The sequence below is a fragment of the Diachasma alloeum genome, unplaced genomic scaffold, assembly GCF_001412515.2.
Source record: "Diachasma alloeum isolate Michigan unplaced genomic scaffold, Dall2.0 Dall_scaffold_00180, whole genome shotgun sequence".
In the NCBI taxonomy this organism is placed as follows: domain Eukaryota; kingdom Metazoa; phylum Arthropoda; class Insecta; order Hymenoptera; family Braconidae; genus Diachasma; species Diachasma alloeum.
Window position 1 is genome coordinate 522,925 of NW_021680346.1, and position 26,826 is coordinate 549,750.

Below are 26,826 nucleotides of genomic sequence, written 5' to 3' on the forward strand. Positions count from 1 at the left end.
GTATAATTCTTCTGTAGAATAATAAACCAATGTGTATAGCCCGAAATAATAAAGAAACATTCGGATAACGGTTGTTGATGAAAGAAAAAAAAATCCCGAAATTTCCTTGAAAAAGTAGTCGCTGTTACTTCCTACCTTGGAGTGCTGGAAATTGAAGAAATCTAATTATCACTGCGGCATTCTGACTGGAGTGAATTCACAGGGGGTTGTTTTGGGGTTGAGATCGTTCGGATATAAAAGCTGGGGAGAATGTCCTCAGCATCATTCCGATCGTTGGAACAAGTCGTCACTGTTCCTAGAACAAAAATCATTTCCATAATTAAGTAAGTATTACTCTTTTTTTTATAATTTGGGGTCATTGCACTGAAAAAAATCTTATCCACAGTAATAATAATAACCATTTATTATTATTATTATCATTAACAATTAATAGTAATAATAATAAAATAATAAGCGAGACTATATTGATCGCTGTCGTCCAGACTTTATTATTAATAATAATAAAGTAATATTAATTTATAATAATCACCATTTATTATTATTATTATTATTATTATTATTATTATGTAGAATTCAATAAAATCGTCAAATGTCACAGTTTTATTTAATTCATACTATCACGCCAATCTTGACGATGACATTTCAAAAATTTTGACTAGTACTGGACACTCTTCATTAAATTCAAATAACGGCATTCATCATGTTCTAACGAATGAAAACTTCGAGAATCCCTGTAAGATCGCCTCTCGTTGAATTCCCCATCCTCTCCTGGACGCTCAAACGAGACAATGGACTGTCAATTATTGAATTCTACAATGGCGAACTGGTAACGCGGAAGTGATGAAGATTCCGGTTATAAAACGTTGGTGTAAAAAAGTATCGGTGTCCATTGCTCGAGGTGTGAGGCAGGAGCCTTCGGGGGGGAATTCTCCAACCACGAGTGATATATACGAATTATTAATTGCCACAAGCCATCGGACTTTTATATATTGCGATACATGGAGCTGTGGGTCCATACCGCGAAGGAAGATAAGTCGTCGCGGAGTCAGACCCTCGAATAGTACTCGGAAGTTGTGAAGAGTCCGGCGCTCTGTCTCGCGTAAATTGCCGTCAATTTAACCGGAAAATAAATAGTAACTGATACAAGAGGACCGGCTGGACAGGGACAGTCGATTGAAAAGGAAAAGTAATCAAGTATTACACATTTCTAAGATAAAAGTGATCGAGAAGAACACGTGTGCTAGGGTTAATTAATTATTTGATGTATTTAGGAAGTCATGGCACGCTTCAACCGTCTTGCCCTGATGGTGATCGCGGTCCTCGTGATCGTCTACTTGACGACATCGGCAGGCGCCACGAAAGACCGCGTCGGTCAGTAAAAGATCCATTCCGATATGAACGGAAGTGACACTCTGGCCTTTTGTCGTAATTGTTTATCGAAAGATAGATGCGTTATTTATCCGTTTTCATTCTCAATGATAGGTACATGCATACGGAACTGCGCACAATGCAAGAGAATGTTCGGCGAGTACTTCGAGGGTCAGCGCTGCGCTGAATCCTGCCTCAAGTTCAAGGGGAAATCTATTCCGGATTGCGAGGACATCAACACTATCGAGCAATTTATTCATCGGGTCGATGAGGACGAGGACTAGGGAGGATATTTCGATTCTGGTGCGAATTTTCATTAAATTCAACTTGAAAAGCGGGCATTTGATGGGGATCAATTTTTGATTCATTGTTTCGTGATTATTTTTGCGGGAGAACGAGTGGTCTCCGATGACTGCACTGTTTTGTTTGATAATTATTTATTTATTTATACTGTATAGTCCACGCTATTTAATAAACGTTTGATTCTTTCGATAATAGCGACCTCATACCAATTGTACAAATAATTAAGTAAATGTTAAGCGGCTTGCGGGCCTGTTCATTCATTTATTTAGTTATTTTTTTATTCATTTGATTTTTCATCGTGCAAATTTTTAAAGATTTTTTCTCAAATCGAACCTTAATAAAAGCGAATCGTCTTTTAATGAATAAATGAATACATAACAATCAAAAATAATATGTATAAATCACTAGCCGACTAGCATTTATTTAATTATACTGACATTCGACAACAACTACTATTTAATTGTACAAATAATTATTTACAAAGTATTTTAATTTTAATTCGGCGGCTTCAAGTGCTTCGTGACGGTGAAGACTGACATTCTGGTATTGTAGCGAGTGTTTGCTTCATTTCGATCTGATGAATCTGGAAAGAAATAAAAATACAAATTCTGAATATCTTCAGGAAAATCATTTGCGTTTGTTTTCCCGAATTTTAATCACCTTTTGACGGAGAGCTTTCTCGTTAACAGCGGCTCGAGTCAACAACTGCTTGACCTTATCCAACAATTCCGATTTATGGGCGAGTTGATGTTTGAGAATGCCAATTTCCCCACAATTTTCCTCGTCACTTCGTGCCTTCTCCAGCATCAAAATCCTCTGTTCTGCCAATTGCAAGTCAGTCTCAAGAGCAACTACGCGTTTCTTCGCCTGTTCATACTGACGTTTCAGCGTGGAATTGTTTTCGCCGACACCAACTTTCGTTGCTGACGATGAATTAAATTTCGTTAAGCGATGATGATTCTTGGAGTTGGCCCTCAACCTCTTGTTCTCAGCCTGCAGCTTCTCGACGATTCGCTTGAGAACGAAAATCGTTTTCTCCAACTCCAGGACGGATTTCTTAGAAGCGTGCTCCTGCTCCTTCTCGGAGGATCGGTCCGACGAGTCCGACGATTTTTCCACCTTCAGCAGTTCCACATATTTCTCAAGATGCTCCACTTTTTCGCGGAGACGCGGAGTGTCGACGTGCAGCTTCTCGAGGCCCATCCGGAGTTCAAAGTTTTCGCTCTCCAATCGGATATTCGCCTTCTCCAGCGTTGCTTTTGCAGTTTCTAATTTTTCTAATTGATCAACGGTGTGAGAATTCCCCTCAGCAACAACTTCTAAAGCTGCAATCCTTCGCTTCTGCTTCTCCACTTGAAGCAGCAGTTCATGAGTGTCCTCGGACTCCAATCGATTCGTCAACTCATTAATTCTATCCCTCAATGTTTGGCACTCAATTTGTAGATCTTCAACAACTTTAAAATTGAAATCCGACCGGACGGAGAATCCGCCGTTTCCACTCTCGGACCTCAATTTGCTCCTCAGGTACCATTTTTCACGCTCCATGCAGGACACAACAGCCCTCAACTTATCATAACTTGAAGTCAATTTTCTGTACTCCTCAGATTTCTCCTTCAACTCCTTCTTCAGCCTCTCCGCCGTCTGCTGCCACTTCTTCTGCTTCTCCCAGAGGGACAATTCCTCAGCCGTTTTCACGCGCTTCGCCTCCTGCGCCCTGTACTCATGATCCAGTTGAAGCCTGGCTTTGTTAAGCTCCTCCTCCATGCTCTTTAATTTCCTCTCCAGCTGCAATTCTCGTTGAGACGCCCTTCGCTCCTCACTCTTCTCCGCCATGTACCTCCTGCTCAGCTGCTGCTTCAAATCCACAATCTGATCCCTGTAAAGTCTCTCCTTTTCCATGACAGACTTGTGCTGCCGTCGAAGATGCTCCAACTCCGTCTGCAGATGATTGGACGCCTCCCGCCCTTGCAATCCCTCTTGAATTTTATTCGCCGCAGAACTGTGAACGCTCATCGGCTGCGACTGATTCATCTGCTCCATCACATCGAAATCATTCTGGAGCTGCTGATACGCCACCGTCAGCTCTTCTATCTTCCCGTCGCGCTCCTGCAGTTCCTTCGACAACGAGATATTCCCCTTCGCTAGTTTCATGCGATTCTCAGACAACTGTTGTCTCAGAGCGCTCGTTTCGCTCTGCCACTTGTCCAATTCCGCTCGGTAACTCTCCAACTCGTTCTTATGTTGAGCCTCCAGCCTCTCTCTGACGTCGTCCATGTGCTGGAGTCTCTCCTCAGCGAGTCGTCTCCAACGATCGCTCAACTCTCTCACAATGTGAAGGTCTGCCTCGAGCGTCGACACCTGCTCCTCCAGCCTCGCAATCTTCTCTTCAACTTCGACGTCAGGTTGAGACTCTTTTTTGGCTTCTTCAGGGATTTTCGGACGGTAACTGTCACGCTCGGGCACCTCGTGGATGCTTTTCTCCCTTTTCTTCTCGCCCTCGTCTTTCAAATATGATATTTCCGTCCGGAGGTCCTTTATCTCCTCCTGGAGACGAGCGGCGGCCTTACTGTGCTCGTCTCTGTCCTCTTTCAGGAGAGTCTGGTACCTCGTGATGGTCTCGTCCTTTTGAGTTATTATCTGCTGCAGACTGTTGATCGTGGATTTCAGAGCTACTTTGCTGGCTTCCTCGACGTCTCCGCTGTCAGAGGACTTCTGATTTATCAGTTTGTTCTTCTCAACTATCTCCGAGTCTTTGTCGATCAGTGCTTTGTCTAGAGCTCCTAATTTAGCTTTGTATTCCGTGATCTGGGATTCATACTCGATGAGCTTTGCCGAACGATCCGAGGCTAGTGTTAATGCCTGCTTCAACTGGTCCTGGAGGAATGAGACCCTGTTGTCGGTGGCATCAGCGCTCTCTCGTCGGCTCGAGATGATTCTCTCGATCGTTTGCACTTCTGGGGCTCTAGGAATCTGGGGGATTCCCTGGGGCTCGGCAAGCGGATCGCTCTGAGTTTCCACGGAATTACTCTCCACTCTTGCCTCTGTGAACACTGACTTCTTCTCGACAGCCGGAGGCCCTGCAATGTGGACTGGAGAGACACTCTCGACTGCAGCCTCGGACTTTGGCTTCCATACCTTCTGCATGTTGACTATTTCGTACTCCATTTCGCTGATCGTTGATTCGTACTCAACTAGTTTTGAGATTGTCATTTGGAGTTCGGTCTCTAGCTGTGCTATTTGTCTCTTGTATCGGTACTCGTTCAAAGTACTTTGCGAGTGCTCAGAGAAATTGCGCATTACAGATTGCAATTCGGGGGTGCCGATTTGCTGCTCCAAGATGTCTTTCAGTTGATCGACGAGGGCCAGGCGCTTGGTCAGGGCTTCTTGATGAATTTTCACAGCATCATTTTGGTCCTTAGCTTCCTTGAACTTTGTCGATATTTCTTCGCGAATTTTATTCAACTTCTGCAGCATATCTTCGTATCTGTGTAACGATGTTATTGAGGTGCTACCGGAGTACTGGGTCTGCAGAAAATTGATGATTTCGTTGTACACTTTGCACTTGCTGCTGCAGTGACGACGAAACTCCTCAAGTCTGGCCTTAGCCTCGTCTCGTTTGCCTATTGCGACCTCCAGATCACTCCGCAGTTGAGAAATTTCTGACTCTAGTTGGGCTTTTCGTTTGCTCATTTCGATTTCCATGGCTTTGGAGTTGTTCAGCTCAAAACCCAATCGAGCGATTGTCTCTTTGTCCTCGGATATCGCCTGGAGATCCAGTATCTGATGTCTCAAATTATCTAGCTCTAGAGTTTTCAGAGAATTTACTGTGTAATGCATCTGGGCTTCTTCGCGAGAGATGGCTAGGGTCCTCAACAAATTCTCATTCTCGATTTTCAGAACTCCAATTTCCCCCTGGAGTTCCGTGATTTTATTCTCTTCGTCTTTGGCAGGTGGAGCTTGCAAATACTGGGATAAAGAGTTCTGGACGTGGATAAGTTGATCCCTCAGTTCAGAATTGATCGTCAGGAGATTCCTGATGTTATCTTCTTTCGGTTTAGATCCGGGGGAGTGAATGGCTGAGTCTGACCGATCAGTCGACTCCTTGGAATCTTCGTCAGTGTTCCCACCCAATTGAAGTTCATACGATGTTCTCAAACGCATATTAACTTCGTCATACTTCTCCTTGAGATCGTTGTACTCTGCCTTACTGACAGAATTCGAAAGATTACTCTCCAAAGTCTTGATCTTGTTCTCCAGTAATTTGGAACGCTTGTCCACGTCGGCAACGATTTTCCTGTAAGTGCTTTCAGCTGCGACAGCTTCTTTCTTCACCTGAAACAGCTTCGCAGACTCTTTACTGAGGAGAGATTCCGCTGCAGAACACTTCCTGCTGATGATGATCAGATTCACTGCAGATTGAGAAGATTCTCTGGTCCTCGCAACGAAAGCTTTCTGGATCTCCTCGTCCCCAGATTCAATTGCCTTCAAATCTGCCTCAAATATCTCCAACTGTGCTGTCATTTTTTCGTTGGCTTCCTTGAGCTCGGCGTTCTCTTTTCGGAGGGATTCTCGCTCCTGCTCCCAGTGCTCGAGCTCTTCGCGATAGGCCGACTGCAGTCGCTGCATGTCTGACATTATTGTCTTCACGTCTTCGTTATCCGATTCAGATACTTCGGAGGAGGATTTGTCGGATTTGGTTTCCCTCCTCGTGGCTATTCTCCGAAGTAATTCGTCCTTTTTTTGAGTTTCTTTTCTCAGGTGTTTTATCTGAGTTCTCAATTCAGCATTGCTTCCCTGAACGACATTCAAACGTTCTTGGAGTCGCATAGCTGGGTGGTACCACCCAGCCAGATGCCTCACATCCAGCGCCTCGAGGAGGCGTTCAAGAGTGTCAGATTGAACATCAACGGTTCCTTTCCCTAAAAAAACGTCAAAATCAATATCAATATTTTTTACACTCATTTTAAAATGAATGAGCCGAGAAAATGATAGATGTGGTGGTGTTTTAGATCACAAAATATGGAAAAGAATATAAAAATGAGTGTGAGAGTTGTGAATGAGAATAGGAAATTGTGCATAACACCAGTACCCTCAAAATCAAGAAAATTCACCATCTTGATCATGAATGCTATCCAGAATCTCGTGGAGTCCTTTCCTCAGAGCCTCATTCTCCTCCACTACCATTCGAATATTCTCCTGGAGCCCATCCATTTCCGCCTTATGCTTCAGAGTTACGATCTCCTGTTCCGCCACCCAATTGACATTAGTCGACGGATCAGAGCGTAACGATTTTCTCCGAGAGTCGGACGCATCACGCGACATGATAATCTTCTCTCCTAATTTATTCAGTCTGTACTTCAGAGTCCGTATGTCCGCCTTGAGGTCCACATTTTCCTGCTCGAGTGCCGAATTCTTTTGCACCAATTGATTCTTAATTTCAACTTCCTGCTGATGTCTCAATGTAACACCCTCAATCGATATCTCTTCGTCATCAGGGAGTCCCAATTTTTGTCTGCAAACATTAGAAAAGTGAATGAGAAATGCGATTATTTCGTGAGCAATGATAGAAGAGAATTGAGCACCTCATGGCCGCAATTTGCATCTCCTGATGAGAACTCAAGTTCTCCAATTTATTAATCACAGTGACGAGATCCTGGATGTGTTGATTCTTCGCCTCCAACTGCCTCTTGAGGTCCCTAATCTCCTCCAGAGCTTCGGTGAGCCCACGATCCTTGTCCTCGTATCTTCTCAGCGTATCCAACAATTCACACAGCTGTTCGCTCTTCTGCATTAAATTCTCCTCAGCCCCTCTCAGCGCTTCCTGGAGCATCGAGATCTTCTCGTGCGCCTCCTGCGCCTTCCTCAGCAAATCCCTGTGCTCCTTGCGCTTCCCGCTCTTCTCCAGTTTCTTATTACTCCTCTTTAATTCCTCCATGACAGCCGCACTCTCGTTCAACTCCCTCGCCGCCTCCAGCAGCTTCGCCTCCAGCTCCGAGATGACAGTGTCCCTTTTCTCAATTTCCTCATTCAGATAGACAATCTGAGACGTCTGGTGCTCCCTCCCTCCCGCTGAGCTACGCGAATGCGACACTTGCTCCTTCAGCTGCGTAATTATCGCGTCTTTATTATCCAAAATGTCTTTCCACTCCGACACGCGAATGTCAATCGCCGCCCCAAACTCGTCGATTATTTTGTCTCTGTCCACCTGTTGCGACGTTATTTCTTCGATCTGAGTCAGCAGAGCCTTCTTCTCCTGCTTCAAACGCTTCACTTCATCCTTGTACGCGACGTTTTGACTTCGCAAATCGTCCAGCTCATCCGTCATCTCATTCATGCTCTCAGTGGCGTCCTCCATCTCTTCTTTCAGCGTTTCTAATTTTTGCTTCAAGTCAATGTTCTCTTTTTCGATTCCTTCTAGTTCCAATAGCAGAGTCTTTAGCTTATCGTTCTTAGCGTGCAGCGTCTCTTCGTAGTATTCGGCTAACGATGAATCCTGCGCTTTCTGGTCACTGTTGGCTTCCTCAATGGCGTCAGCCTCCTGAGGCCTCCGAACGCTCTTCGATGATGTCGATGCAGTGGCCAGCTTCTCTTTGAGCTCGTCGCACTCTAACAATAATGATTCCACCTGCAAGCGGCGATAATCGTGTTGAAAATTGATCCGAAACGGTTTGTAAAATACTCTGTGCTCGTTCAATTCGTTGCGTGGGTTCACGTCTTTCAGCAGTGATAGGCATATCAACCAATTATAATTACAGTTAAATTGGGAAGCTGTCAATGTTTAACATAAATCTTAAAAATTTTAAATATTAAAGTAATCATCAATTTTTACAATTCAGTAGCGAAGTGGTAAAACGGTTTGAGTCGACTTATCTCCCAGTTGTGTTTTTGAAAAATATTTCCGAATCAGAGATAAATAGCGAAATTTTCGTAATCACATTTGTTGTAGCCCTCAATCGGCTCTACAAAAAAGGTTATAACAAAAATTTTACTATCTTCCTTAGATTTCGAGATATTCATGGAAAACTGGCCAATAGTCAAAATTAACTTGTACCGTTTTACCACTTCGCTACTGAATTAAATTTCGAAATATTCTACCAACCAATAATTTAGATAGGAAGATTGACAATTATCCGGATAATCGAAAATCAAGTACGTAAAGTTAGAATTAGCTTGGTAACAAAAAAATTACATTTTAGTATTATCAAATACTTTATTCACTATCAATCGAAAAATTTAGCTAATAAATTCTATAATATTTTAAATTTGGTAAATATAGTTAAACTTTGAACAATATAACGAGATAATCCTTTTTAATATTGCCAAAATCTAATATTATTGCCTATCCCTGTCCTTCAGTCCTCCCATTTAGTGTAATAAAATGTAATTGCATTATTCGATAATTGAATTATTTACTTACCTGATTATCCTTGTACTGCAATATCTCCTGCGATAATTTCATGACAGCACGCAAGTCGAGGATATCATCTACCTCCTCGGTATCGCACTTTATTACCATTGGAAATAAATCCTCGATCTCGTCGTCTGTCAATGACGAGGCTTTGACAGCCCTTATGCGAACCCAATCGATTTGCACCATTTTTCGGATTTTCGGGGCAGGTAACAGTCATTTAGACACCACTGATTGAAGCAACTGGCTGCATCTGACGTTTGCTTTGCTGTATGGCATTCACCTGGGTTTGTATGAACGCGTACGTTTGTCGTCATGGAAACTGAATCGAATACAGCAGTGGGGATAGACACGTGGCGGGCTCGCGTACAATAAGGGGGCACCCTTCGTAATGGAAGGTGCATTTAGGTGCAGAGATGATTCATTGAAATAAAATTCAGTAGCGAAGTGGTCAAACGGTTCAAGTCAATTTAGTCTTTCGTTGAGTTTTTGAACAATATCTCCAAATTTAAAGGAGATATCAAAATTTTCATGATAACCTTTTTTGTAGAGCGAATTGAGTGCTACTAAAAATGTTATGAGAAGATGTTTGTTATCTCCCTTAGATTTTGAGATATTCATTGAACGTTTGACCACTTCGCTACTGAATTAATGATTATGAAATGATTTTTAGGGGTCATTCACTCAAACTTCAATAGTTTCTTTTCTCATAGTTCTGCATAATTAAAAAAATTTGATAAAAATTTCCAGAAATACGTTTTGGAAATTTTCATCACATTTTAGTTCCACAGAATTTTATGGAAAAAACAATAACAATTGTCAATTCCGGTAAATATATTCTTGAATATTCAGTACTGAATTTATTTCCCTATCGGTTTTCTTTGTCGATTTTTAATCAATGCAAAAAAGAAAAAAAATTGGTCGAATAACAGCAGTTGGATGAATTTCTGGAACAAGTCGACTCATTCAATATTCGAGCGTTCGACAACGGCAATCTATGTAAATGACTTATGTAAGATATACCTAAACTGTGTTGTCGTTTCTCCGTCGCGAGTAGTATTTATCAAACATGATTCTCAATAAGTTGTGCGCTGGCTGTCGACCCACGCGGCCAAAACTGTTATCTAATCCAGTGAAAAGTGTAACACGTGAAAATGAAATTTCCTCGAGAAGTTTGCACTTCACATTCGTGCCGGATAAGAAATCCCAAAAAGCGGGTAATGCATGCACGCTTCAATTCACCGGATAACGAAATGTATCGCATTGTTACCACAATTAAATTATCTGTTTTAGGAGAGACCCAAAGACTGAACATGTTCCAGGCGATAAACGACGGGCTAAAATTGGCATTGGCACGAGATCCAACGGCAGGTAGATTTTTCATAATAGATTGTTCTCTATTATTCCGAATTTTTTATATGAGAGAAATTAAATCGACTGAGCAACGTCTTTGTTGATGCAATGAACTACAATCTTATCTCCTCTGATGACGACATACCGTAGTATTTACTCAGCTTGGAGAGCTATTCAATTTCAATGAACCTACGTTTTATTTCAAGCACAAAAAAAATCATAGAAAAATATGTTTGTTGAATTTTGCATTAATTTTTGGCCGATTCCATTGAAAAATTCTGCAGCTGATGAGCGCGTTTTTTTTAATAGAGAAATGTTCAATGAAAAATATTCTATATTTCAATTTTCTGAAATAATATATTATTGTCTGATTTTTTTAATCAAAAAAGCGAAGAAAAATAGTGTGAAAAAAATTTGGAAAATTCATGTCGAGGAATGCTGATACACTAAATAATGATACTATCTAGATCAGCATAATAGAGAAATGAATATTCCGAAATGTAATATGAACATGTCATCATAAATTATTTAATTATAGTTCACGTTCGAACGTGGTTAGATACTTTTCCGATATCCAGTCGAGCGTCCAATGTTATCGACCCGACTTCTATATTTGAAAAAAATTATGCAATAAAACATGTCGTATGTAAATGATACGATACGTGATTTATTTATTTTGTTTTCTTCTCTGATTTCTTCGTTTTAATTATTCACCAGTTATTTTTGGCGAGGATGTAGCCTTCGGAGGAGTCTTCCGGTGCACTATGGGCTTGAAAGATCAATTCGGAGCTGATCGGGTATTCAATACTCCATTATGTGAACAAGGTATCGCCGGGTTTGGAATTGGTCTTGCCAATCAGGGTGTAACAGCCATTGCGGAAATGCAATTTGCCGATTACATATTTCCGGCTTTTGATCAGGCAAGTTTAATAACAATGGAGTATTTTTCCGTGTGAAAAATTTCTCTGCGAAGATTTTTCTCATGTCTCGGATAATTTAATAAACAATTTTTGTTTTTAAGGGGAATTTCACTCCGGGAAAAAAAAATTCGTTTTTGGAGAAAAAAAAATTTGAAATACTATTTTCCGTGCGATTTTTCTTTAGTAATCCGATTCAAATTCGGTCAAATTTGTCGTCAATCCCTAAAAATTAGAGATTCGCATTTTTTCAATCGGAAAAGTGACTTTAAAAAATCCATTTCTGAGCCGTAATTTTGAAGTATTTTTTTTTTATCGTTATTTTACATCGCTTCGACCCGGTTAGGGTATACTGCGATGATGATCAAGACTTTAAATTGTTAGATCGCACCATTCTACCCGGCCGGGATTTGAACTCGGAACCTTTCGCATGTGATGCTTTTGAAGTATTAATTTCGAGTACTAAATTTTCATCACCAGAAGTTGATTTGGTTTTTTATAATATAGAGAGATATTGGGCAAGATTTTTTCTTCTTGAGATATTAATACAAAATGTAATAAACATTTGCAAACATTTTTGATAGTTAAGGAGCGTAAATTTGTTATCATATAAAAAAAACTATTCTAAAAAATACGTTGGGGATTTTTGTTAAGTTCATTTTTACAGACTCCTGAGGAAAACTCAAGCGAAAAATAATATTTTCAATTTTTAATTTGCTGAATCTTCCCTCAATTTGAATCAGTGCAACCGCGATATCTGAAGTTTACGTTTATATCAACAGTTGGTTAACGAGGCAGCGAAAATGAGATACAGAAGTGGCGGCCAATTTAACTGTGGAAAATTGACAGTTCGCAGCCCGTGCGGGGCGGTGGGACACGGTGGGCTGTACCACTCGCAGAGTCCAGAGGCCTATTTCGCGCACACACCAGGACTGAAGGTAAAATTGCAACCTATCCTTGGAGAATTCGCTTACGAGCTCCTGCCCTCTGCCACCGGTAACAAGAACCATTCAATCAATCCAGTCACACCAGACATCATCAGATGGCAGCAAACTTCTGCTTAGCAATTCAAATTCCGCGCTATCTGCATGATATTTAAAGTTCACTCACATCATCCCGCAAATGAGTTCCATTCAACTCGCAATAATTAATGAACAGCTGACACACGAGCTACCATTGATCCTAAAGGTCGTGGCATCATTGTCATTCAATACCAGATTGTATCATTCAGCGAACAATAATAACCACTCGTTATCAATCGCCCATCATTCCCTCCCATTCTCCAACCTTTCACTCCGTCCAGCGTATCCTTTCATCCACTTGCAATTTTCATATGACCCTTTTTTTCCATCTTTTTTATTCCCCGTCGAAAGTAAAAACCAATGATTTGCAGATTGTTGTGCCTCGAGGTCCAATTCAGGCGAAAGGCTTGCTGTTGAGTTGTATCGAGGATCCGGATCCATGCATAATATTCGAACCAAAGGCACTTTATCGTGGTGCAGTGGATGACGTACCCACTGGTGAATTCAGAACGCCAATTGGCAAGGCTGAAGTCCTGAGAGAAGGTAAATCAAATCTCTCACCGAAACATCTTGAATTTAATTGAACAATAATTCCTCAATTTATCATCACTACACGTATGAAAAAAATTTATAGAAAACCTAGGGAATTCGCTAGAAAATTCTGTTGGAATTCTATCGAAAAATTCGATTTATTTTTGCGCTGATTCTAGAATTCAATAGCGAAGTGGTAAAACAGTTTAAGTCGACTCATCTCTTTGTTGAGTTTTTGAAGAATATCTCCGAATCTAAAGGAGATATCAAAATCTTCGTAATAACCTTTTTTCTAGAGAAAATCGAATGCTACAAAAAAGGTTTTGACAAAAATTTAGCTATCTCCCTTAGATTCCGAGATATTCACTGAAAACTGGCCAATAGTCACGATCGACTTAAACCGGTTTACCACTTCGCTACTGAATTATTAGGGGAAAATTTGTTTTTTCCGCTGCATTTCGTTTTCTTTTGCATTACAGAATCCGAGTGGAGAAACCTTACAAAATTGATGCCCATTTTTATAGAAAAAATCTCGAGGGAAAAATTCAAACAGAAATTCGAAATCGATTGACTTTTTAAAACAATAAAAATCCTGTTCTATTGAATTTTTTCATGCGTGCAGGGACCTCGGTGACACTGGTTGGCTGGGGCAGTCAGGTTCACGTTTTGTTGGAGACTGCTGATATCGTTGAGAAGAAACTCAATGCAAGCTGCGAGGTCGTGGACCTCGTATCGATACTCCCCTGGGACACCGAGGCCGTCTGCAAGGTAATCAATTTTCCAATCGATCTATCGCCCATGGAAAATGAGAAAATTAACTGGCGTATCGTGATCAACAACTGGCCATTGCGTCACAACATCTAGCTGACCACAAAATCATAAATAAAGTAGTACAAGGGATAATAATGGACGATAGGTGGCTTAAAATTAATAAGGGGATAGCGACGAGTCAAGTGATTGAACCAATGGTGCACTACATATTTTCATCACTGCTAATATCACTGATTTACGCTAATCGATGTTGCTAGTTAATGATACTCCGTGAACTGTAAAACTATTGAGACCAGAGGTAACGGTACTTGTTGGTGGGTAATGTTACTGACGTGGTTATAACTTCGTAATTGGAAACTCGTTTCACGTAACTCTGATACGGACGATTTCGCACTGGGCATTTGATATTCTCAAGACATCGACATTTAGAGGTTTAGATTTTTCATCGCCATGAAATTGAGTGCAGGATTCAATGACTCGGCGGTAAAGGCGTCGATGACATGCCCGAATCGTCACTTCAATTGAGATTTCTTAATTGAGGATGTTGTCTCATTAACGCTTGACGATTGAAAAAGAGGGGGCGAGCCACATGTCTATATCGCAATACAAGACGAGACGAGTTGGAAACGAGTGGCACATTCGACTGACTCTTTGCAGATTGGCATGCATACAGATATGCAATTTAATATTGTGTTGCTGTATGGAGGCACTTGTGAGCGAGTGCACATGTCCGGGAATGACGCTTGGGTTATGGTAGTTGGAACAACTTTCTGCAACGAGAGCCACTTAACGCCACTCGCATAAATTATGGATTTATTATTACGGCAACAATGTGTTATTATCAGAAGCCAGTAAATCACCGATTTTTTATTCTAAATGTGATTAGAGGAAACGAAAAACGTGACAAGTCAACAGTATCGACCTTTGAGCATTGCACTGTTAGAAAATTACGCGTGAAATTTCAAGTGAAAATGCTTGAGATTTTTAACAATGACAAAGTTACATGAAATTTTTGACAATTCAGAGAACAACTTTTCGGAATTCTCAATCTTTTTTGGAAATCATTGAGATAATTTATGAAATTTAAATGGCAAGCGTGAAATTATTGATATTTTGTTTGCAGTCTGTCAAGAAAACTGGAAGACTGGTAATAGCTCACGAGGCCCCTTTGACAAACGGATTTGGTGGTGAAATTGCAGCTACTGTTCAGGTACTGTAGCCACATAAATAGCTACAATGGCATTCTCCCGGTTGATTGAAAATTCACCGATTCTATATCTCACCATTCACCATCACACGATAGGCGCGCGCGTTTCGTGATACGTGCATATATCGTAACGTTATTCGATTCGATCGTTTCTCTTATCAAGGACATGCAAGGATCACGCACCTTTTCCTTATCCGATTTCTTTCATCCGATCTCCTTTCATCCGATTACCGAGATAAGCAAGCGGTATCTTTGTCTTGCACCGTAATTTGTTGAGGAAAAAAAAATTTATTTGCATTATTGATACGTGTTACCAGTATACGGGAATTCAATCAATTTCAAATTATTCCAGGAGGAATGCTTTCTACATCTCGAGGCGCCGATTCAGAGGGTCACCGGGTGGGACACACCCTTTCCTTACATTTTCGAGCCTTTCTATTTGCCAGACAAGTGGCGCTGCTTCGACGCCATCAAGAGGATCCTAAAATACTAGAGTTACATTGGGTCGCTGTTATTTTTTTTATTCTCTACCTTTGAACCTATTAATACAGTTACATGTGTCACGTTTTATTCACGTGCTCGCAACCGGTATCACCTAGCAAGAACATTATTTCAACGTTGAGGCGCATGGCAACCGACTTGCAGGTCCGGTCCAGGCTCCTGTGGGTAATTTTATCTACGCGCGTGATTTATCAATACCGCAGGATCTCTCAGAGCAACAGATCGTTTCGTTCGTTATTATTTTCATTAATTTTTCTTAATTATCCAGGTGAATAAATTAAAAATAACTCAGAAATTGGCGCAAAGAGAGAAATTCTGAGGAGCAATTTGACGGTGACTTCTGTTATTATTGAATGATCTTATTGAATTTGAAGAATAAAAAAATTTAATTTAATCATTCATTCAACAGATTGAAATTCAACTGATTTTTCAATAACAAAATACATGAAAATTTCATGTTAATGAGTGATTGTTAAAAATTTCAAGTGAAAATCTAATTAATTAAGTAATTTTCTAACAGTGAATTACTCCTGTGGGTAATTTTATTTACGCGCGTGATTTATCAATACCGCAGGATCTCTCAGAGCAGATCGTTTCGTTCGTTATTATTTTCATTAATTTTTCATAATTATCCAGTCGAATAAAATAAAAATGATACGGGCATTGACGCAAAGAAAGAAATGATGAGGAGCAATTGGACGGTGACTCCTGTTATTATCGAATGATCTTGTTGAATTTGAAGAATAAAAAAATTTAATTTAATCATTCATTCAACGGATTGAAATTCAACTGATTTTTCAATAACAAAACACATGAAAATTTCGTGTTGAGTGATTGTTAAAAATTTCAAGTGAAAATCTAATTAATTAAGTAATTTTCTAACAGTGAATTACTCCTGTGGGTAATTTTATCTACGCGCGTGATTTATCAATACCGCAAGATCTCTCAAAGCAACCGATCGTTTCGTTCGTTATTATTTTCATTAATTTCTCTTAATTATCCAGACGAATAAAATAAAACTGATACGGGCATTGGCGCAAAGAAAGAAATGATGAGGAGCAATTGGACGGTGACTTCTGTTATTATCGATTGTAGAAATTCACACGCAGAAATTCATATAAGGGTCGGCCAGTAGTACAATACGCAACGTGTCAACCAATCATCCTTAGAATCATCTGCACTATATTTCGAAACCCGCTCTTGCATTCGGGCCTTAAATGAATTTCTGCGTGTGGTAGTGCCAATAGCCACGGCGATAAAAAAATTTAATTTAATCATTCATTCAACAGATCGAAATTCAACTGATTTTTAAATAACAAAATACATGAAAAATTCGCGTGAACGAGTGATTGGTAGACAATTCAAGTGAAAATCCAATTAATTAAGTAATTTTCTAACAGTGAATTAGTGATACGGGACACTGATCAGAATAAGTGATTTCTATCACTGGAATTTGGCGATGAATTCATAAAAATTAGAGATGTATCACTGAAAATCAGTGACATAAATTGCATTCACAAGAGCAAAAAAAATCCAACGACGGACGAGATTCCGCGAAACGGGTCGAAATAAGTATAGAGTTATGGGTGTAAGCCACCTATACCTCTGACCCTGGCCCGATTCGATCGGAGGCCACTTCCACATGAATTATCCCACCTTCTCTCATCCAAAATGACCCTACCGGATGATGCCACTGATTCTGCCGGCGATCGACTTTCAACGGTAACTGATAACACGTCTTTCTTTGTCCTCCTCTCCAGCCCGGGAGAAAGGTGAGTGAAAGGAAGATGTAACGACGGACAAAAAAAACAAGAACAAATAAAAGAGATGAAATGAAAATGAAAGGAGAGTCTCTCGTGCGTCAATATAGCTGTTATATAAATACAATATTTCAGGATGGTATTTATCATTGGAAATGAACGACAATACAATGGCACAGAGACCTGGGAGAGATTATAGCAAGAGGTGAGTATCCATTCGACTTTATCTTGGTTATCGTCATATCTGGAGATACATAAATACACGTACTGGCGTCCGTAAACAGACTTGAATCCTCTTTTTAAAAAAAATGTAACGTTTTTTGTCAGCAATCTATTCCGCCATGCCTATGCTTAGGAATATTTCCATCTTAAACTTGAATACCTTTTTATTTTTTTGTATAAAAATTTTCTAATAATTTCATAAATATATGTATATATATATATATGTATTTAATATTATAATAATATTATAATAAAAAAATATATATAGAAAAATATTTTATATGTACAGTCGAACACTAAAGTTCGTGAACAGAATACATAAGATACAAGTTCGGGTTGTTCACGAACTTTAGTGCTCGACTGTACATATACTTTCATTTTTTATCAATATTCTTTTAAATAATTATATTATTATATTATATATATGAAATATAAGCATATTATATGTATAATATCATAAAAATTTTCAAGTCCTTCTCCATATCCCATTAAAATTCCAATTACGTCCAAAAGTGAATCGTTTTAAAAATTGTTGACAAAAAACATGCCATTCTTTTTTTAATAGTGAAAACGATCCTTCAAGAAAAGTATGGACCATAAATAAATATTAATCATCTATGATAATAACTTAGCTCAACTTGAGGGCCATAAAATAAATGCTTTTCCTGGTTTCGTTGAAAAAAAATTTCTTCCATCCCCAGACATTATTGACAACTTCATTGAGGCTTTCGTTTACCCGCAATTTTTTTTCACATTTTTTCACTTCACGAAGTGAGACATATCGTGCTCCCGGGTGTATTTTGTAATTTGGAAGGGAAACAACATTCTTCAACTTCATATTATGATACGTGAAAGTTGGCAGCATTGGTGCACATGGAGACACGAAGTGGATAAACGTGTATCAGGGATACGGATAAGCGTGCCAATACCCGTGCAAAAAGCGCAGAACACTTGCCACCAACACGGAGAGAGATGGACCGAGAGATTTCTTGGGTTTAGAGTGGCAGTCGGCAGTCACTGCAACCCCGTGGCTTAGACTATATCGAAGGTCGACAAGTTTACTCCTTTGTGTTCATTTCTTCTTCTTGGCTTCTTTTATTTCTTTCCCGATCGCTTTATGAAACCGATTTTAGCGCAAAGGCCGAGCGTCTCGAGCAGACGAACTGACGACTGGTTGGGCATGTAAATTTTCCATTGCCCGATGTTTTTCAGAAAGTTCATAAAAATTATGAATATTATTTTTTCTCCTAATGGTTTACACCCAGAGTCACATTCGTAAACCTAGAGTTGAGGTTAGGTGCCGAATGCCGGACGAACTCTGGACACAGACTTGAACCCAGAATTGTAAATTTGATTATTGAACAAGTTGTAAATGTTGTTAAATAAATAGAAGGTGGTGAGAGGAATTATAACATTGTCAAACTCGAGGCAACTCTGGGTCAAGTCTAGGTGGGAACCATCATTGCTGTGATGATTCCAAGGTGCAATTTAGTCTGCATAATCCGCCTATTTGAACGGCAAATGATTTTCGAGAATTTCCTCAATCTTAACAGCTCAAATAATCCTCATGTACTTGTCTAAGTGCTATAACATATGCGCACACACTTATCGTTTTTCCTGGAAAATTTCAAAGACGCACGGGCCTTGAGCGTTAGCCACAGCGGAAAGGATTCCACGGGCTTGATAAAGTACCACTGATTGTATCTCAATGGCAATGTGTTCAAGTCCTTTAGCTCCAATGGTGCACACACACGCACATCCCTTAATCTGGATGAAGTGACAACCAACATCCGTGGGATAGAGTGCGTACATGGCCGTACGAACAAGACCCTCAATGCAAAACAAGAAAGTAACGAGAACTAAATCGAATAACAAAACATAATTGCTCTAGTCCTGGGGACGATCAGCGGGGCATTGACGTCACGAACTGGTTCACAATTTTATGATCAATTAGTTTTATCATGTGTGGAGAAAAGGAAGTTCTTGAAACGAGATTCTTTTATTCTTCAATTTGGATGTAAATGTTTGAATTAATAAAGCAAAACCAGACCTGTTGGAAAAATTTCAATTGCGATGAGTCCAGTTGATAAATCGAAGTCCAAATGCTACAGTTTTTTTCACATGAGCGAGTGAAGAAAAACGAACGCTTGTCACTGGTTTTTCAATCTCATTGAATTGTTAAATTTCTGGTTAAATGGATTTTTTTTTCTTGAAAAGCATAATCTGATATTTGGAGATATATCGAAAGATCAATTTATTGAAGTTGCAATGAGGAAATTGGAGTATAACCCGGGCTACTGGGCAGATATATAATCAGTTGTTTATGCAAGACCTTGGGCCTGGGGTTATTCCCCTGTCGCTGTGACGCGAGTCATAACAATCAAAGTACCATAAAATGAAGATAATTGTGGAATCTCTTGCAATTTTTTGAGTCAACAGGTTTGCTCAGCAATGTGTGTTGAAACCAATCATTCAGAAGTATAAGTATTTGCATTTGACCCCTGTCATTCCTCCAGAAAGACCACTTGATGATCGCTCAAATGTCCCTCGATTATAATTATTCAGACGATTTGTTGTAATTTATATCGGTATAATTCATCATACCTGATCGATCAATCAAATGCACAATTTCATATTCATTAAACGTTCCTTTTTCCTCACTCATCCCACGGTAATCGAGGATCATTAAATAACTGATGTGGTATTTACCGCGTTTTTATATATTTTTCTGAGGTAAACGTACTTTTAGCACCGCGTAATTTTTGATAATCGATTATTAGTGACCGGATTGAATAATAGACCTTGAACTTGACAATAAAAGAATGAATTATTTTTTGTTTAATGAGACATTGACACGAACAATGGCACGTACGTGGTCTCCAGCACGTGTGTCAATATTTGGTGGAAAACAAACTGAGCAACGAATTAAGATATCTGATATCAGATGTCACTGTGAAGACAAAAAAATTATTGAAGAGGAGTTGTAATGGCTTAGAGTCTTTGCAGATTAAATTAGGTTGTTCAATGGAATGATTTATTTTTCGTGGCGAGCAATGAATCCGGACTGAGGTAAATTGATGAATTTATCATTGAGCTATGAACATCATCAAGCCCTGAAATTTGTAACTGATGATGTTTTGTTTAGTCAACTGTGCAGTTCTCTTTGAATCGTGATGTATGGGACCACATGTTGCTTTTAACATTTATTTTTGATTGATGCCCGGAGCATTGGTCATTGCTGTTAGAAATTTTTTGTGAGTTTGAATTCAATTTCAAATGAAAGTCTTCATAAAATTTCTCATCTCTCTTGAAAATTTTTTGTGTCATACGATCATGGATATTTCAATGAAAGTTTGAATTTCCAAATTCATTGTGAAAATTAAACATTAGATACAATTGAATTTTCAATAGATTGAGAATTCAGAAAAATTGTTGCCCGAACTGAAAGTTACTTGAATATTCGAGAGATAAATTGATTTATTAATGAAGAAATATCCAGAAATTTCATGAAACTGTCATTGTTAAAAATTTCAAGCTTTTTCACTTGCAATTTCAAGAGTAATTTTGTAATTTTGAAGCCAAGAATCGACAGTGAGAATTAACTTGATTGAAATGAATCATCTCTGCACGTCTCTTCAGACAGTCGAGCACATCATCAACAGTTCCTGGTACAATTTCCATTTATAGAAAATTCATTTACACGGCTATTTATATCCGACCCCACCCACATTATGAATAAATTGACGGACATAGGAACAATTAAGGCACGATTTTGTGTCTGCCACTGTAGTCCCCACTTCAAGGGACAATAAGTGCCATTCTAAATGTACTCCTCGCCCTCGGACTTCAGAATCCGAAGCGCCACGATGGTGTGACGTTGTCGAAAATAACCATCCCTAGAATAGATTTGCACTCGACGAATGCCAAATGATGTTCGTATAAAATTCATCCATCAGTGATGGCTGCTTCTGGGGGGAAATTCGACACAAATTTTTCCTCCAGTCCAGGGATACCCACTTCCATAAATTATAATTACAGTTAAATTATTAAGTAGTCAATTCGTCAATATCACTCTTAAATTTCAGTTATTGAAGTAGTTATCAATTTAAATATTAGAATTCCGAATTATTTACTAATCAGTAATTTGGACAATCGAAAGTGCCTTATAAGAAATTTAGTATTATTGACTTGACAAAAAATTTGGAGTTCCATATTATAAACGATTTAATTCATCATCAATTGGAAATTTAGAGTATCAATTATTTTACTTTTTTACTTGACGTCTAGAATTTGATTTCCCTTGCAATACTTCAACATTTTCAATCAGTTGACTGTATAATTAACTCCAGTGTGGTGATATCCATTGGAATATATTCCCTCGGAGTATGAATCAATGTAAAAAAATTCTTTATAGGTAATCTCCAACGGAAATCCACACTCGATGAATTATTAACGCGCGGTATTAACAAGTTCGGTGTATAAACCCAAACTTAGTTAACCCAAGAGTTTGTAATATGAAAGATGAGGGTAATTTAACAGGACGCCTGGCGCATAAACCCGAAACGTGACGCGCGGATAAATTTCGTTATTCGTTTTATCTTCAAATTGAACAAAAACAAGTTGAAAATTGCTCTTGTATTGCATATAGTATAGTTATTTCTGCTAATAAATTAGTACTATGCTTCCGAATGGTTATTTTGCACATCATTTCCTTCGATCATGTAGAAGTCATTGTTTATTTCATTTTATTAAATTAAATGAGATTTCTTTTCAATTAATTTTATCAGATTTTCAACTTAGTTGAATGGTATCGTCATCATTATTCTTACTATCCCTTTCTTCTATACAAACAATTGTCTTTTTTACGGTTTTATCTCTCCCCTCAGCCCTTCGATAAAATATTAAAAGAAAAATTTTATTTACATGTTCTTGAATGACTTTGAAACATCACATTTGAAGAAAATTCGAAATTTTCAACAATCATTGTCATCATCTTCGACTTAATGACACTAAAACAAACATTTTAAGCTATGATTGAATTCATTTGAAGCATGATATCCAAAGATATCCCCGAAATTATGATTTTCAAAAAACCCAAATTTTTTGCAAATTTTCAAATAAATTAAAATAACGATTATTCCTATCGCCTTCATCTTCGAACTCAGTCAACAGAACATCTAAACAATTTGTTTAAGCCATCATTCAGTCAATTCAGAACATTTCTCTAGTTATCGAGGGACAACCAATTTTCGAAAAAATTCAAAAATTCAAAAAATTAATCGATGATTCAAATTGTAATTAATGACAATCTATATTTGAAAAAAAAGATTCCATTCACACGTACGGACAAGCTCTAAAAATTGCATGTTCGTTTTTTTGGATCATACTGGGTCGATGTAACAAAAAAAACCCAAAACTTAAATCTGAACGATTACAAAACTTCCATTCGGAAGCAATAGTAGACTAATTATCCAAACTCAATGATCGTAAGAAATAAATCCTTGCGAGAAATAAATCAAATAAATAAATCTCGAACAATAAAAAATGTATAGAACCAAATCACCGGGAAGATCCCAGGGTCTGTATTTTGGCATGAGTCAATCGCAAACTAGGGTAAACTGCCCAGTAGATGGACGTTTGTTTTTTAGCAATTGAAAAAAAAATTGATCGAAAAAAAATCGTCACTTAGGGGTTAAGAATCACAACAGTTAGTGAAAATTCAAAGCAACAATTCACTTTTCAGTATTGTTTTTGGGTAATTTCCTATCCAAAAGTAGCTCGTCCATCTATAGGGCAGTGTCCATCTACTGGGTAGCTTACCCTAGCTTCGAAAAATTCCACCGCCGATTTTTCTCCCTTTCCATTGTTTTTGTCAACAATGGAACAAAACAAACCCGATAATTCGCCAACTGAATTCGATATTGCTCGATTAAAATGCCCCCCCCCCCTGCAAAACGATGAAATTAAACTTACCGTCTGGTTTAATTCCCCTTCCTCCATTGTGTCAAGTTCTATCTTTATCTCCGTAACCTCTATGGCTCGGAGGCTGTGGGCCTCTTCTTCGCCACAAGCATTTCAATCAGTTCACTCGCTTGTTCGTTTTCACCACAAGCTCATCACATCTGCGTCTCTCATTCCCGCCGCCTCATCATCACATTATCTGCAATAGAGCAAATAAAAATAACAATTATTGTTGTCCCACGTGTCCAAGACGTTGATTTAATTCAGAATAGACGGGAAATTACCGGTGGCAGTTCGTCTTTCTCGCCAAGGTGACAACGAGCATTGTACAAATACGCACACAATACCTAGTTTACGAAACTCGGGCAGTCGACGCACTTCGCCCCCCTCCCCTTCCCCTGTCGCTCAGTGTGGATTGGACCATTGTGCTAGGCTCGTCTCGCCGTGTTTGCTCGCATTTATCCATGTGTATTCATTTCGTAAATAAAATAAAATAAAGAAAACAGTAACAGTCGCTTGTGGTTGACGAGAATAAAGACGCTGAGGTGTGTGCGACTGAGACGCGATAGAATAAAGGACAAAGCATCCGGCAGTTGGCAGTGTTAAAGTGTCTCGAGTGTTGATCGAACGCCGGTTTACGACGATTCGATATCTTCTGCGTGTTTTCACTGAAAAATATTGAGAGTTGAAGCGAAACTCGGGGCTTCGTTGGGACAGTTAATTGGGAACAATTTTTCAGAGGTTGTTTTTGTGAAAAGTGAAGTTGCGGCAGAATGGCGGGAACAGGCGAGGTGAAGTCACAGGCGAGGAACGAGGAAAACTGTGGGCTGAGTGTCATTGAGGCCGGTAGCAAGGTCGAGGAGCCAGGGAAACAGGTGGAGTCCGTTGGAGGCTTTCAATTGATGCAGGTATGAGATGAATTTAGTGCTTTTTTGATTATGTAATCGTCGCGCGACCGTTGGCTTTTGCCAGCAGCGGCGGGAGGGGACCGCCGGTGGGAATTACGTTGAGGAATGATGGTGTTGAGGGTATCCAGGTACTTTTGATATTTTTGCACCGGTGAAATGCCCTCATTTTGCCCATTTGACCATAAGCTTCCGGACGTTTTGCAATGATTTCATTATTTTAATTTTGAATCGTTAGAAAACACTTTAAAATTGCAAAAAAATTGGAAAGTTTAGTTTTGGAGGGAGGTGGATGAAATAATTGAAAAATTGCAATTTTTATACATAATTTATTAACAACAAATGGTTAAAAAATTAATAATTCGGTGGAAAATGTAAATTGAGTAGCACAGAATACTCATGTTTTTTTTTCAAATTTTTGCCAAGTTTTCCCAGATTTTAGGATGATTTTATTATTTAAATTTTGTAGATCGGAATCTCGATATTGAACTGTTAGAAAACATTTTTAAAAATCTGAGAAAAAATTAGAAGCATTTTTTTCTATAAATAATTTATAAACAATCATTTCCCCACAATTAAAATCATTTGTTCGATTTCATGCTTAAAAAATTAAGGTTTTTACACAATTTCAATTATTTATTTATAAACAACGAATGTTTAAAAAAATATTTGTCTCGGGAGAATTTATTCAATATGCGGAAATGGAGGAAGACTTAAGGTCATCAATTGTTTTTTTTTCACGTGGAAATGAAGATTTTACATAATTACTGTTGTACTTTGGACACGGGAATTTCCTCTTATTGTTCAGGAGTTCTTCGACGCTTTCATTCATTCACAAAACAAATGCTTGCATTTTTTTTTGTTTAAATCGCGGAGAAGCAATTGGTAAATGATAAAACGAAGCTTAAGCCCTCAAAAACGCCCTAAATTAGATTTTTCGCTGTCGAATATTCCGCGATATTTCATTGTGACAATGAAAAAAAAAATGAAGAATTGAAAAAATTGAAATTTTGATATTTATTTAATTAGCATAACAAGTATATGACACGAGCAACTGTTAATCACCCAAGTGTTGGCCAATAGGCGTACACCTAAGGAATGTGTTAACTTACCAGTTGAAAACTTTGTAAAAGTCAATTGACGTGACTGAAATATAGTTATGCTCGGATATGACATATCGACAACATTTTTTTTCTACTCATTTTTTTCTGGTAAACCCTGATTTCACGTTATCGGAGATAAAGTCCGGTTTTCAAGTGTCTGTTCACTGGGTTACACCGAGATTGTTTGTTCAAGATTACCACCTATTTATGATATATCGCAATCGGGCATCTGTGTGAGGCGGGAGGGAATATATTAAGCTATACCGATTCCATTGGTGGGAGTTGAATTAATATGAAGGGTTGAATCTCTCGTAATTTTCCCTGCAGAATCCTCGCGCGAAACAGTGATTGGAAAATTGAGAGGAAATTCAAGCTCCACATTCACTTTTTCCAACCTCTACGAAATTTGAAATTCAAATGGTCTGTCAGGAAATGCAAAGTGTATTTTCGATTTCAATTCCAACGGATGCTTCATCCAACCCGAATAAATGGAATTTCAAGCACAATTGAGATTTATCAGCCCCTCCAGAATTCACGGGACAGGTTTTAATTAATTCCGGGTTGAAATGTTAAAAAACCAAACACAATTATCTTTCAGATTTTCTTTATTCGAGCTATTCATTTGGATAAAGATATAAATTAAGGATATCCAAATATTTTTGGGTATTTTTTCTCTAATGAAATCCTGATGTTCGATTACTTTTGTAGCAAAGCTTTCGTTTTACAATGATTTTATTATATAAATTTTGCAGATCTGAATGGAATCTCGATATTGAACCGTTAGAAAACATTTTAAAAATCTGAAAAAAAGTTTACTGTAGAGGAAAGGCGAAATAATTTGAAAATTGCCATTCTTGTAAATTACGAGCATTTTCCATAAATAATTGATGAACAATCAATTTTCTATCACAAAAATCATTAGTTCAGGATCATAACAAATAATCGTTACAACTAATTAGTTCAAAATCGGTAAAAAAATAATAATTCAGTGCAAAATGTTATTTGACAGCCGCTGAATATTCATGATTTCTGTTAAATTTTTCTCCCGCAATTTAATTAACAAATTTAATGATTGAAAACCGTTAAATCTACAGTATAATATCTACCAAACTGTAAAAGCTACTTGGATATCCTTAATTCCAATAAAATTCTCCAGCTTTGCGCTCGTAATGACGTCACCGGCTCGACCCAGAATCACGAGATAACTTCCGGCGCTCGCGAATATCGATTGCTCCTCTCGATGCGTCGCTAAATAACCCACAAATTGCGTGGGATGATGGACACCCACGCAACATTTTGAATTACCCCATCCCCCTCAGGTTTCTGCCCGAGTATTATCCCCCAGCAAGCGTTTAATTGATCCCCAATGTACACTGAATAACATTACCCTGAATTTTGTCCCCCCCGTATTTTTAATATCATCAATGGATAGACATCGAAGATCATTCATTCAGTTATTTTGTTCGGCATTAGCCAAGGTCCGTCACGTCGTAA

At 38.6% G+C, this 26,826-nt stretch overlaps 4 protein-coding genes and 1 long non-coding RNA gene across 5 annotated transcripts in view; 3 read left to right on the forward strand and 2 right to left on the reverse strand.

Moving 5' to 3' along the window:
• Nucleotides 1-193: 193 nt before the first annotated feature.
• Nucleotides 194-23,681, reverse strand: LOC107044990. Its single transcript, XR_001461395.1, has 3 exons — nt 23,609-23,681; nt 23,337-23,523; nt 194-295 (listed from the first exon to the last, which is right to left on the reverse strand). It is a non-coding gene; the product is annotated as an uncharacterized LOC107044990 (long non-coding RNA).
• Nucleotides 1,278-1,652, forward strand: LOC107044979 (eclosion hormone). Its single transcript, XM_015267065.1, has 2 exons — nt 1,278-1,371; nt 1,483-1,652. The coding sequence occupies exons 1-2, from the start codon at nt 1,278-1,280 to the stop codon at nt 1,650-1,652; spliced, it is 264 nt and encodes an 87-aa protein (XP_015122551.1).
• LOC107044961 (centrosomal protein cep290) lies at nt 2,180-9,268 on the reverse strand. Its single transcript, XM_015267045.1, has 5 exons — nt 9,089-9,268; nt 7,254-8,296; nt 6,783-7,183; nt 2,332-6,590; nt 2,180-2,254 (listed from the first exon to the last, which is right to left on the reverse strand). Exons 1-5 carry the CDS (start codon nt 9,266-9,268, stop codon nt 2,180-2,182), a joined length of 5,958 nt encoding a protein of 1,985 aa, XP_015122531.1.
• LOC107044968 (2-oxoisovalerate dehydrogenase subunit beta, mitochondrial) lies at nt 10,124-15,775 on the forward strand. The gene is made up of 8 exons (XM_015267054.1): nt 10,124-10,296; nt 10,373-10,450; nt 11,150-11,352; nt 12,132-12,287; nt 12,743-12,914; nt 13,525-13,670; nt 14,797-14,883; nt 15,233-15,775. Exons 1-8 carry the CDS (start codon nt 10,149-10,151, stop codon nt 15,371-15,373), a joined length of 1,131 nt encoding a protein of 376 aa, XP_015122540.1. The 5' UTR covers nt 10,124-10,148; the 3' UTR covers nt 15,374-15,775.
• A 99-nt stretch (nt 23,682-23,780) lies between the features above and the next one.
• The window catches only part of LOC107044994 (terminal nucleotidyltransferase 5C), an 88,331-nt gene continuing 85,285 nt past the window's right edge, over nt 23,781-26,826 (forward strand). Inside the window, exon 1 of the mRNA XM_015267085.1 lies at nt 23,781-24,232. Within this exon, the coding sequence (XP_015122571.1) occupies nt 24,098-24,232 (135 nt within the window). The 5' untranslated portion in view covers nt 23,781-24,097. The remainder of the gene's footprint in view (nt 24,233-26,826) is intronic.

Coding starts and splice junctions, on each gene's coding strand:
- LOC107044979 (XM_015267065.1), top strand. CDS start 1,278: ATGGCACGCTTCAACCGTCTTGCCCTGATGGTGATCGCGGTCCTCGTG. Junction 1,372..1,482: donor CGCCACGAAAGACCGCGTCG/GTCAGTAAAAGA, acceptor TCTCAATGATAG/GTACATGCATACGGAACTGC.
- LOC107044961 (XM_015267045.1), bottom strand. CDS start 9,268: ATGGTGCAAATCGATTGGGTTCGCATAAGGGCTGTCAAAGCCTCGTCA. Junction 8,297..9,088: donor TGCAGTACAAGGATAATCAG/GTAAGTAAATAA, acceptor CGCCGCTTGCAG/GTGGAATCATTATTGTTAGA. Junction 7,184..7,253: donor ATGCAAATTGCGGCCATGAG/GTGCTCAATTCT, acceptor TAATGTTTGCAG/ACAAAAATTGGGACTCCCTG.
- LOC107044968 (XM_015267054.1), top strand. CDS start 10,149: ATGATTCTCAATAAGTTGTGCGCTGGCTGTCGACCCACGCGGCCAAAA. Junction 11,353..12,131: donor TATTTCCGGCTTTTGATCAG/GCAAGTTTAATA, acceptor TTATATCAACAG/TTGGTTAACGAGGCAGCGAA. Junction 12,915..13,524: donor GGCTGAAGTCCTGAGAGAAG/GTAAATCAAATC, acceptor TCATGCGTGCAG/GGACCTCGGTGACACTGGTT.